At 48.9% G+C, this 13,004-nt stretch overlaps 1 protein-coding gene across 1 annotated transcript in view; it reads left to right on the forward strand.

Moving 5' to 3' along the window:
• TEX14 (testis expressed 14, intercellular bridge forming factor) overlaps positions 1–13,004 on the forward strand; it is a 58,126-nt gene that overhangs the window by 18,819 nt on the left and 26,303 nt on the right. Inside the window, exons 11-16 of the mRNA XM_038759743.1 lie at positions 638–828; positions 1,258–1,390; positions 2,219–3,075; positions 4,290–4,396; positions 6,404–6,489; positions 10,316–10,576. Of these exons, the coding sequence (XP_038615671.1) occupies positions 638–828; positions 1,258–1,390; positions 2,219–3,075; positions 4,290–4,396; positions 6,404–6,489; positions 10,316–10,576 (1,635 nt within the window). The remainder of the gene's footprint in view (positions 1–637; positions 829–1,257; positions 1,391–2,218; positions 3,076–4,289; positions 4,397–6,403; positions 6,490–10,315; positions 10,577–13,004) is intronic.

Here is a 13,004-nt window from a genome sequence, read left to right on the forward strand (position 1 = left end):
ACTCGGCTTTTCGGAAGGGAAATTTAAGGCTGTGGAGGGAGAAGCAAGGGACGTTAGAAGGGATTTAGGGAAAAGAGGGCAACTGAAATCTCCAGGCATCTCCGGCATCCCCTCAGCCCTGGTGGAGGCAGAATCTTCGGCTGGGGTTGGACCCTTATTTTTTTTTTTTTTAATGATATTGGTTCAGCGTTTACCATGTGACAGACACTATAGTAAGCGCTGGGTAGAAACAAGATAATCGGGTCCCACGTGAGGTTCACATTCTAGGAGGGAGAACAGGGATCGAGTCCCCCTTTTGCAGGTGGAGGAACCGAGGCCCAGAGAAGTGAAGTGACTTGCCCGAGGTCACACAGCAGAGAAGTGGGAGATCTGGGATTAGAGCCTGGGTCCTTCCGCCAGGCCAGTCACCTAATAAGATATGCCTCGGTACAGTGTGAGTATGCACCCCAGGGTCACCCGTTGGTGTTAGCGAAAACGGAGCACCATCTGACCGTGCTAAAACGGAGCCTTTGCATTGGTTTCGGGGGGGAAAGTAACATTGGTTTCGCCCAGGACAGATGCAGTCGCCGATCAGACTTTATCCAGAACGCTCTCTCTGTCATCAAAAAAACCCCTCTCTCCTCGATCTGTTTCCCAGAATCGCTTCCCTGGAACGGTGTAGAAGGCTCAATTATCAAAGAAGCCGTCCTCCTGGGGAATCATTTAGAAGCAGACGTCAGACTGGCCCAACCTTACTACGACATCGTCAAGACCGGCATACGGGCCAAGCCGAAAGACCGCTCCATGAACCTTCAGGATATCCAGTACATTCTGAAGAACGACTTACAGGTGACAGACACATCCAAAAAGTCTCGCCCTCGTCTTTGGAAATCCCCATCGTTTAGTCGTTGAGAAATCACGACCGGATTTTTCTGTTCCTTGCGGTGATAGGTGATGGGGTCCCGGTTGCTTCACAGCGTTACTTGAGTAGAGATTCTGTTTCATTTTGAGTGGTTTTGTTAGTATGTTTGGTTTTGTTCTCTGTCTCCCCCTTTTAGACTGTGAGCCCACTGTTGGGTAGGGACCGTCTCTATATGTTGCCAATTTGTACTTCCCAAGCGCTTAGTACAGTGCTCTGCGCACTGTAAGCGCTCAGTAAATACGATTGATGATGATGATGATGATGATGGTTTCTCTTTCGGGTCTTTTTCTTTTAAGCACGGCTCAATAAAAGCGGACGGCCTTAAAGCGTCTTTGCAAATGTCACCTCTATTACAGGATCTGATTGAATCCCAGAAAGCTCATTCCGCCGAACGCTCAAATCTGCAGAGATGCGAAATCCATTTGCGATCGACGTCGATTAAACAAAAAGAAGTCCTCAGGCTGCAAGTAGAAGCGATGAAGGACGTGGGTACGGAACTAGCGAATAACAAGATTTAAGAGTCCCAGGCCCCCACCGCCAGCCCCCAAAACCGTTCTGTGATTGAGTTGGACCTCAGCTGATGAGTCAGTCGTGTGTTAAGTTTCTGATTATTTTGAGGGTGGGGGCGATTCGGGGCAAAGCTAGGGCAAAAATAGGCTGAGGAGGAGGACACACACGCAGACACAGACAACACATACCTCTCGGGGGGTGGACGCACACACAGATGGGACCACAACCTCCTCCTCTTCCTCCTCCTCTGTCCCCCCCACATTCCCACCCTGGGCCCTTGAGGAAGACCTGCGGACACACACAACAGTCCAGGAGGGTGAACTCATCGATTCGGTTTGGGGGCCGGGGACTCGGGTGGAATGGGCGTGCAGAAAGTGGGGTATGGGGGACAGCTAGAGAATAAATCCAGGGTTCTTACTGAGCACTTACCCCATGCAAAGCACTCTACTAAGCACTTGGGAGAGGACAGTACAACAGAGGTAGCAGACCTGAAAGAGACGAAGGGCTAGGGAACCTGTCCTGAGAATGAGAAGGAGCGAGTACGGGCCCGGGAATCAGAAGGACCTGAGTTCTAAACCCGGCTCCGCCGCTTGTCCGCTGGGTGACCTTGGACAAGTCCTGTCACCTCTCTGGGCTTCAGTTATCTTGTCTGTAAACTAGGGGTTAAGGCCGTAAGCCTTAAGCGGGACCGGGACCGCGTCCAAGCTGACAACCGTGTCTCTTCCCCAGTGCTTAGTGCCTGGCACGTAGCCAGCCCGTTAAAAAAAGAAAATGCAGGAAAATCACACTCTCGATTCCTCCCAACAGGCCATCAGCCGAATTCACCGAGCCACCAGTCGGATCTCACGGAAGAAGCCGTGCTCTGCCATAATGCCGTGAACTGTAGTCAGACGACCCTGCGGAGCCAAGATGCCTCGTCTGAGCCCGAGGGGGCTTGCGGTGCCAGCTTTGAGGATGAGAGCCTGCGAAGTTTTGAAATAAATGAAGTCTTTTCGCAGTACCTGGAGAAACGGGAGGAGGATTCGGAAGGATTCTCTCAGTCCGACCGCTCTCGAGACGAGGACGGAGCGGAAGACGGCAGCACCGCTTCGACGGAAGGACGGCCCGACCCCCCCGAGGCCGGCTGGGAGGGTCCCAGCCCAGTCGATCAGCTCTCGGAAGGAGATTCGGAGTCGGCCCTAGAAGAGGCCGAGCTCCAGAGTCAGCTGTCGGAACCGTCCGTGGCCTGGGGGACGGAGGGAGGAGCGAGAGGAAGTGGGGCCGAGAAGTCCAGAATGGAGCAGTACATCAGTAAGTCCATTCTGAACTTGAAGATCTCCCAGATGTTAGTCCACCAGGCCACCGATTCCCTCAAGAACGCCGAGTGGAAAATCGATCAGCTGGCGGCCATGCAGGAACACGCCCAACGGCTTAGGTCCTTCTCCCAGGCCGCCCTGAGGCGGGGCGGCCTGCCCCGGCCGCCGGAGGCCGTGGGCCCCCCGATGCTGGAGTACGCTCCTCCGGCAGTGCCGTCCCCCTCCGGACGTGAGGACCCGTTCCGGAGCCCCCCGAACACGGCCGGGAAGAGGAAGGCGGCCCGCGGGGACCGTCCCGGACGTTTCGACGGACGGTCTGGTCGAGTCCTCGGAGAAGCCATGGGGGAACAAGCGGAACGAAGCCATCGGGTAAAGTGGGAAAACCGGAGGGAAGCGTTGGCCCCTGCCCGGGACTCCCACCCCGCTCCCCGTCTGCCGGCCCCCGGCTCTCCCAAGTCCTTCCAGAATCACCTCTCCGCCGGGAAACTTTCCCAGCGGGTCACTCAGAGGAGCAGCGTGGCCTAGTGGATAGAGCCCGGGGGGGAGTCAGAAGGCTCTAATCCCGGGGCCACCACTTCTCTGCTGGTGACAGGTCACTTCAGTGACTGGTGACAAGTCACTTCACTTCAGAGAAGCAGCGTGGCTCAGTGGAAAGAGCCCGGGCTTTGGAGTCAGAGGTCATGGGTTCGAATGCCAACTCCACCACATGTCTGCTGTGTGATCTTGGGCAAGTCACTTCTCTGGGCCTCAGTTCCCTCATCTGTAAAATGGGGATGAAGACTGTGAGCCCCCCGTGGGACAACCTGATCACCCTGTATCCTCCCCAGCGCTTAGAACAGTGCTTTGCACATAGTAAGCGCTTAACAAATGCCTATTATTATTAGTATTATTATTCAGTTCTCTATGCCTCAGTTGCCTCATCCGTAATCTGGGGATTAAGACCGCGCGCCCTGTGAGGGACAGGGGCTGGCTCCAACCCAATTTGCTGGTATCCCCCGCTCAGCGCTTAGTCCAGTGTCTGGCACGGGCTAAGTGTTTAGCAAGGCAGCGGCAGCAGCCGGACCTGGTGGATGACTATGGGGAAAGATGGGAACGGGGGCCCGTCTGGGCAGGCGGGAGATGAGGTTAGGGAAATTCAGGAGGAGGACACTGAGTAGTCAGTCAGTTGTATTTTTTGAGCACTTCCTGTGAGCAGAGCACATGGGAGAGTACTGTAGACACAACAGAACACACAAATTCCTTGCCCACAAGGAGCGAACGGTCTAGAGAGGTGCCACACACACACAAGTGTGTGCACTTAGACACACTCTCCCCCTTTTAGACTGTGAGCCCACTGTTGGGTAGGGACTGTCTCTAGATGTTGCCAATTTGTACTTCCCAAGCGCTTAGTCCAGTGCTCTGCACACAGTAAGCGCTCAATAAGTACGATTGATGATGATGACGATGATTAGCGTCTGCTGGTGGGTGCGCTGTGGCTCCAAATTGAGAATTACCTTGAAAGTAGAATTTCCACAGCTTCACCGAGTCGGCGGGATCTTATGAGAGCCCTGGGCTCCTTTTTTTCTCCCCTCTCCCTGCCCCAGGAATTCTGCTGTTGTGCAGCGGGAAGGCAGAGAGACGTTACCAAGTTACCGCACTCTGAAGGAGACGATGGCCTTTCCGTAAGAGGGAGAAGCCAAGGTTTTGTGAGGTAGGTAGACTTCATTTCGAATTAATCTGTGGGGAGATAAAACTGCTTTTTAATGATTGTTGCCCCCTCCCTTAGGAAGGGGGAGCCAAGGTCCTATGAGGTGGGGAGACTTTATTTCAGTTAAGTTTATGGGAAAATAGGAATTGCTTGCGACGACCGTCGGGACACTGAGGGGGTTCTGTGGTTTTGTTTTTTCCAAAGGCGTGTGAAGTAGGTGGTTCTTCCTGGGGTGCTGCTGACGTCAGCGGCCCCCCCAAAGTCGGTCCAAGTGGAGAGCTGGGAGGGGGCTGGCCTCGTGGCCACTGGGATGTGAGGAAATGGGGAAAGTCCGTCCAGGGATGTCCTGGGGACTTGAGCTAGACGGGAGAGAGGCCAGGCTCAATCTCCTCAGAAGAATCCTCAGCAGCCCCTCGTGTCTGAACGATCGATTGACACTTGCTCGCTAGTTGGCTTTCACTACTTACCGCACCAGTCGGAGGCCCTACGACAGCCTCCCCTCACCCCCCGACAGATCATCACCATCATCATCAATCATATTTATTGAGCGCTTACTGTGTGCAGAGCGCTGCACTAAGCGCTTGGGAAGTCCAAGTTGGCAACATAGAGAGACAGTCCCTACCCAACAGTGGGCTCACAGTCTAAAAGGGGGAGACAGAGAACAAAACCAAACATACTAACAAAATAAATAGAATAGATATGTACAAGTAAAATAAATAAATAGAGTAGCAAATATGTACAAACATATATACATATACAGGTGCTGTGAGGAAGGGAAGGAGGTAAGGTGGGGGGGGGATGGAGAGAGGGAGGAGGGGGAGCAACATATAGAGACGGTCCCTACCCAACAACGGGCTCACAGTCTAGAAGGGGGAGACAGACAACAAAACCAAACATACTAACAAAATAAAATAAATAGAATAGATATGTACAAGTAAAATAAATAAAATAAATAAATAGAGTAATAAATAAGTACAAACATATATCCATATATACAGGTGCTGTGGGGAAGGGAAGGAGGTAAGATGGGGGGGCGTTGGAGATGGGGAGGAGGGGGAGCAACATATAGAGACGGTCCCTACCCAACAACGGGCTCACAGTCTAGAAGGGGGAGACAGAGAACAAAACCAAACATACTAACAAAATAAAATAAATAGAATAGATATGGACAAGTAAAATAAATAAAATAAATAAATAGAGTAATAAATAAGTACAAACATATATCCATATATACAGGTGCTGTGGGGAAGGGAAGGAGGTAAGATGGGGGGGATGGAGAGGGGGACGAGGGGGAGGGGAAGGAGGGGGCTCAGTGTGGGAAGGCCTCCTGGAGGAGGGGAGCTCTCAGGAGGGCCTTGAAGGGAGGAAGAGAGGTCCTGCCCTGTCCGTCGGGCTGAGTTTGAGCCAGTTGGATTTGGGTCGAGCGGTGGAATTCCACTATTTGGACGTGTAAGTCCATTATGGATATCAGGAGAGTGGTACTTCCCAAGCGCTTAATACAGTGCTCTGCACACAGTAAGCGCTCAATAAATACGATTGAATGAATGAATGAGTGAATTCAGGCCCACGCGGGTCTTTTTCCTTGGAGATGCAGAACTGCATTAGAGTGGGCGTTTTGATGTCTGGACTGTAAGCTCGTTGTTCATTCATTCGTTCATTCAGTCGTATTTATTGAGTGCTTACTGTGTGCGGTGCACTGTACTAAGCGCTTGGGAAGTACAAGTTGGCAATATATAGAGGCGGGCCCTACCCAACAGCGGGCTCACGGTTTAGAAGGGGGAAACAGACAACAAAACAAAACATGTTAACAAAATAAATAGAATAGTAAATATGTACAAGTAAAATAAATAGAGTAATAAATACGTGCAAACCTATACACAGGTGCTGTGGGGAGGGGAAGGAGGTAAGGCCTCTCCCAAGCGCTTAGTACACCATGCCCTGCATGCAGTACGCACTCAATAGATACGATCGACCGATTGACTGGTTTTTATCTTTTCCAAACAATTTCAGGCCCGCCGTGGAGTTTTTACCTTCTGAGGTCCGTGACTCAAGGCTAAGAGGTGCTCGAGGCGCAGAGACGCAATCCAGATGGACGCGTGAGTCTCAATTGTTGACTTTGGCTTAAGTGCATTTCCAACCATCCATTCGGCCGCATTTATCGGGCGCTTACTGTGTGCGGAGCACTGTGCTAAGCGCTGGGGAGAGTACAGTACAACAACGAACGGACACATTCCCTGCCCACAATGAGCTTACGGTCTCAAGGGAGCCGACAGTCTCCATCTGGGCCGTGTTTTTCCCTCAAGAAGGTCCACCGTGTTTCATTTATTTATATGAATCTCTGTCTCCCCCCTCTAATAATAGTAATAATAATAATGACAGCATTTGTTAAGCGCTTACTATGTGCCAAGCACTGTTCTAAGCGCTGGGGGGATACAAGGTGATTAGGTTGTCCCACATGGGGCTCACAGTCTAAATCCCCATTTGACAGATGAGGGAACTGGGGCTCAGAGAAGTGAAGTGACTTGCCCAAGGTCACACAGCTGACATGTGGTGGAGCCGGGATTCGAACCCATGACCTTTGACTCCAAAGCCCGGGCTCTTTCCATTGAGCCACGCTCTAGGCTGTAAGCTCACTGCGGGCAGGGAATGTGTCTACCAACTTTTTTATATTGCGTTCCCCTAAGCTCTTAGTGCAGGGCTCTGCACACAGTAAGCGCTCAGTAAATATGATTGATTGATTGATCATTCAGTCGTATTTATGGAGCGCTTACTGTGTGCAGAGCACTGTACTAAGCGCTTGATCACCCTTCCGTGATGTGTTTTTAGGTTTACGGCACCAGCCTTTAATAATAATATGTCGGCATTTGTTAAGCGCTTACTATGTGCAAAGCACTGCTCTAAGCGCGATCAGGTTGTCCCACGTGGGGCTCACAGTCTTCATCCCCATTTTACAGGTGAGGGAACTGAGGGTCCGAGAAGTTAAGTGACTTGCCCAAGGTCACACAGCTACGTGGCGGGGCAGGGATTCGAACCCATGACCTCTGACTCCAAAGCCCGGGCTCTTTCCACTGAGCCACGCTGCTTCTCTCTCCCGGATCAAAGGCTCAAGAAACTAAACTTTGTCTTTAACGTGATTTCTGTATTTATTTTATTTCATCTCTTGCCTCTGTCACCAAAGATTTTCCCACCTTATTCTAAAATCGTGAGCCCCTGGAGGGCCAGGGATCACGTCGAAGTCTCACTTGTGTATTTTTTTTTCCCCCAGCGCTTAGTACAGAGCTCCACACACAGTAGTTGTTTAGTAAATACTATTGCCACCAGGGATCACGTCGAACTCTCGCTTGTGTATTTTTTTTTTCCCCAGCGCTTAGTACAGAGCTCTACACACGGTAGTTGTTTAGTAAATACTATTGCTACCAGGGATCACGTCGAACTCTCACTTGTGTATTTTTTTTTTCCCCGGCGCTTAGTACAGAGCTCTACACACAGTAGTTGTTTAGTAAATACTGTTGCTACCAGGGATCACGTCGAACTCTCACTTGTGTATTTTCTTTTTCCCCAGCGCTTAGTACAGAGCTCCACACACAGTAGTTGTTTAGTAAATACTGTTGCTACCAGGGATCACGTCGAACCCTCACTTGTGTATTTTTTTTTCCGAAGCGCTTAGTACAGAGCTCCAAACACAGTAGTTGTTCAGTAAATACTGTTGCTACCAGGGATCACGTCGAACTCTCACTTGTGTATTTTTTTTTTCCCCAGCGCTTAGTACAGAGCTCCACACACAGTAGTTGTTTAGTAAATACTGTTGCTACCAGGGATCACGTCGAACTCTCACTTGTGTATTTTTTTTTCCCAGCGCTTAGTACAGAGCTCTACACACAGTAGTTGTTCAGTAAATACTATTGCTAACAGGGATCACGTCGAACTCTCACTCGTGTATTTTTTTTTCCCCAGCGCTTAGAACAGAGCTCTACACACAGTAGTTGTTTAGTAAATACTATTGCTACCAGGGATCACGTCGAACTCTCACTTGTGTATTTTTTTTTTCCCCAGCGCTTCGTACAGAGCTCTACACACAGTAGTTGTTTAGTAAATACTATTGCCACCAGGGATCACGTCGAACTCTCACTTGTGTATTTTCTTTTTCCCCAGCGCTTAGTACAGAGCTCTACACACAGTAGTTGTTTAGTAAATACTATTGCCACCAGGGATCACGTCGAACTCTCACTTGTGTATTTTTTTTTCCCCCAACGCTTAGTACAGAGCTCTACACACAGTAGTTGTTCAGTAAATACTATTGCTACCAGGGATCACGTCGAACTCTCACTTGTGTATTTTTTTTTCCCCGGCGCTTAGTACAGAGCTCTACACACAGTAGTTGTTCAGTAAATACTGTTGCTACCAGGGATCACGTCGAACTCTCACTTGTGTATTTTCTTTTTCCCCAGCGCTTAGTACAGAGCTCCACACACAGTAGTTGTTTAGTAAATACTATTGCTACCAGGGATCACGTCGACTTCTCACTTGTGTATTTCTTTTATCCCCGGCGCTTAGTACAGAGCTGTACACACAGTAGTTGTTTAGTAAATACTATTGCCACCAGGGATCACGTCGAACTCTCACTTGTGTATTTTTTTTTTCCCCAACGCTTAGTACAGAGCTCTACACACAGTAGTTGTTTAGTAAATACTATTGCTACCAGGGATCACGTCGAACTCTCACTTGTGTATTTTTTTTTCCCCAGCGCTTAGTACAGAGCTCCACACACAGTAGTTGTTTAGTAAATACTATTGCCACCAGGGATCACGTCGAACTCTCACTTGTGTATTTTCTTTTTCCCCAGCGCTTAGTACAGAGCTCCACACACAGTAGTTGTTTAGTAAATACTATTGCTACCAGGGATCACGTCGAACTCTCACTTGTGTATTTTTTTTTCCCCAGCGCTTAGTACAGAGCTCCACACACGGTAGTTGTTTAGTAAATACTGTTGCTACCAGGGATCACGTTGAACGCTCACTTGTGTATTTTTTTTTTCCCCGGCGCTTAGTACAGAGCTCCACACACAGTAGTTGTTTAGTAAATACTATTGCTACCAGGGATCACGTCGAACTCTCACTTGTGTATTTTTTTTCCCCCAGCGCTTAGTACAGAGCTCTACACACAGTAGTTGTTCAGTAAATACTATTGCTACCAGGGATCACGTCGAACTCTCACTTGTGTATTTTTTTTTCCCCAGCGCTTAGTACAGAGCTCTACACACAGTAGTTGTTCAGTAAATACTGTTGCTACCAGGGATCACGTCGAACTCTCACTCGTGTATTTTTTTTTTCCCCAACGCTTAGTACAGAGCTCCACACACAGTAGTTGTTTAGTAAATACTATTGCTACCAGGGATCACGTCGAACTCTCACTTGTGTATTTTCTTTTTCCCCAGCGCTTAGTACAGAGCTCTACACACGGTAGTTGTTTAGTAAATACTATTGCTACCAGGGATCACGTCGAACTCTCACTTGTGTATTTTTTTTCCCCCAGCGCTTAGTACAGAGCTCTACACACAGTAGTTGTTTAGTAAGTACTATTGCCACCAGGGATCACGTCGAACTCTCACTTGTGTATTTTCTTTTCCCCCAGCGCTTAGTACAGAGCTCCACACACAGTAGTTGTTTAGTAAATACTGTTGCCACCAGGGATCACGTCGAACTCTCACTTGTGTATTTTTTTTCCCCAGCACTTAGTACAGAGCTCTACACACAGTAGTTGCTTAATAAATACCATTGCTATTACCCGTCCTATTACTCCTCCTACTACTGTGTCGCCGACTTGGACTTCCCAAGCGCTCAGTACAGTGCGCACTACGCAGTAAGCGCTCAGGCAATGCGATCGAATGAATGACTGAGTGAATCTCCTCCTTTTCCCACGCAGGGGAGGTGAAAGAGATGGCCGAGAAGGCCGCCAGCGGCCGGTTAGGAATCGTTCCTCGGTACCGTCCCGGCGGCGACTCCACGTCGGACAGTGAGATGGAGCCCGACCCTGGAGCCGAGCGACGGTCGGTTTCTAGGACCCCAAACTGGGCCAACTGGTGGCGGAGTGGTCCCCCCCGGGACCCCCGCAGTGACGGCCGCGACGAAGAAGGACCCTCAGAGACGGACACCGAAGAGGAGGGCGAATTCAGGCGGCCCACCGGTAAGCCCGACTTCATCCCGCCTCCGCCGCTTTACTTCTCTGGGCCTCAGCTGCCTCATCTGTAAAATGGGGATGAAGACCGGGAAACCCACGTGGGACAGGGACCGGGTCCTCCCCAAATTCATTCGTTCATTCAGTCGTATTTATTGAGCGCTTGCTGTGTGCAGAGCACCGGACTGAGCGCTTGGGAAGGACAAGTCGGCCACATATAGAGACGGTCCCGACCCAACAGCGGGCTCACAGTCTAGAAGGGGGAGACAGACGACAAAACGTGGAGGCAGGTGTCAAAACCATCAGAATAAACAGAATTAGAGCTACGTGCACACATATATACCCATCATCATCATCAGTCGTATTTATTGAGCGCTTACTATGTGCAGAGCACTGTACTAAGCGCTTGGGAAGTACAAATTGGCAACATATACCCAGTAAGCGCTCAACAAATATCACCGAACGAATGAGCGAGGGTAGGCCGTCAAACCCGTCGGTGAATTTGACGCCGTCCTTCTGGATGTCCGGCGTGTTCAACTTCTTATTGTTCCGGAGAGATTTTTCTTCCTTGCAGGTCACGCAGAAGTAAAACCCCATCTGCACGTTGGACTCCAGCTTAATGCTTTTTCCTGCTCCCAAAGGGCTTGTGGCCACCCCAGTGCTGAATACAGTGCCTGCCACGTAGTAAGCGCTTAACAAATCACTTAGCAAATACCGCTACGGTTATCATTCATCATCATCAATCGTATTTATTGAGCGCTTACTGTGTGTTATTATTATTCATTCATCGAGTCGTATTTACTGAGCCCTCACTGTTGGCAAAGTACTGTATTCAGCGCTTGAGAAGCCGCGGGGCTCGGTGGAAAGAGCCCGGGCTTTGGAGTCAGAGGTCATGGGTTCAAATCCCGGCTCCGCCAATCGTCAACTGGGTGACTTTGGGCAAGTCACTTCGCTTCTCTGGGCCTCAGTTGCCTCATCTGTAAAATGGGCATGAAGACTGTGAGCCCCCCAAGGGACAACCTGATCACCTTGTAACCTCCCCAGTGCTTTGCACATAGTAAGCGCTTAATAAATGCCATTATTATTATTATTATTATTTGAGAGAATGCCGTATAGCAATGAATAGGCACGGCCCCTGCTGCTGTGATGATGAAGACTGTGATGTTTGTTAAGCGCTTCCTATGTGCACAAATCACTTAGCAAATACCGCTACGATTATTATCATTATTCATTCATCGGGTCGTATTTATTGAGCCCTTACTGTTTGCAAAGCACTGTATTAAGCGCTTGAGAGAGTGCCGTATAGCGATAAATAGGCACGGCCCCTGCTGCCGTGATGAGGAAGACTGTGATATTTGTTAAGCGCTTCCTATGTGCACAAATCACTTAGCAAGTACCGCTACGATTATTATCATTATTCATTCATCGGGTCGTATTTATTGAGCCCTTACTGTTCGCAAAGTACTGTATTAAGCGCTTGAGAGAGTGCCGTATAGCGATAAATAGGCACGGCCCCTGCTGCCGTGATGAGGAAGACTGTGATATTTGTTAAGCGCTTCCTATGTGCACAAATCACTTAGCAAATACCGCTATGATTATTATTATTATTCATTCATCGAGTCGTATGTATTGAGCCCTTACTGTTTGCAAAGTACTGTATTAAGTGCTTGAGAGAGTGCCGTATAGCGATAAATAGGCACGGCCCCTGCTGCTGTGATGAGGTAGACTGTGATATTTGTTAAGCGCTTCCTATGTGCACAAATCCTCAAATACCGCTATGATTATTATTATTATTCATTCATCGAGTCGTATTTACTGAGCCCTTACTGTTTGCAAAGTACTGTATTAAGCGCTTGAGAGAGTGCCATATAGCAATGAATAGGCACGGCCCCTGCTGCTGTGATGATGAAGACTGTGATATTTGTTAAGCGCTTCCTATGTGCACAAATCACTTGGCAAATACCGCTACGATTATTATCATTATTCATTCATCGAGTCATATTTATTGAGCCCTTACTGTTTGCAAAGCACTGTATTAAGCGCTTGAGAGAGTGCTGTATAGCAATAAATAGGCACGGCCCCTGCCGCTGTGATGAGGAAGACTGTGATATTTGTTAAGCGCTTCCTATGTGCACAAATCACTTGGCAAATACCGCTACGATTATTATTATTTTTCATTCATCGAGTCGTATTTATTGAGCCCGTACTGTTTGCAAAGTACTGTATTAAGCGCTTGAGAGAGTGCCATATAGCAATAAATAGGCACGGCCCCTGCCTACAGTGAACTTACAATCTAGGGAGTTTAATAGTAAGAACAGTAATAATAAGAAGAATGATAATAATCATCAATAATCAATAATGATAAGAATGATATATGTTGCCAATTTGTACTTCCCAAGCGCTTAGTACAGTGCTCTGCACATAGTAAGCGCTCAAT

This window comes from Tachyglossus aculeatus, chromosome 17 (assembly GCF_015852505.1).
Source record: "Tachyglossus aculeatus isolate mTacAcu1 chromosome 17, mTacAcu1.pri, whole genome shotgun sequence".
Lineage (NCBI taxonomy): Eukaryota > Metazoa > Chordata > Mammalia > Monotremata > Tachyglossidae > Tachyglossus > Tachyglossus aculeatus.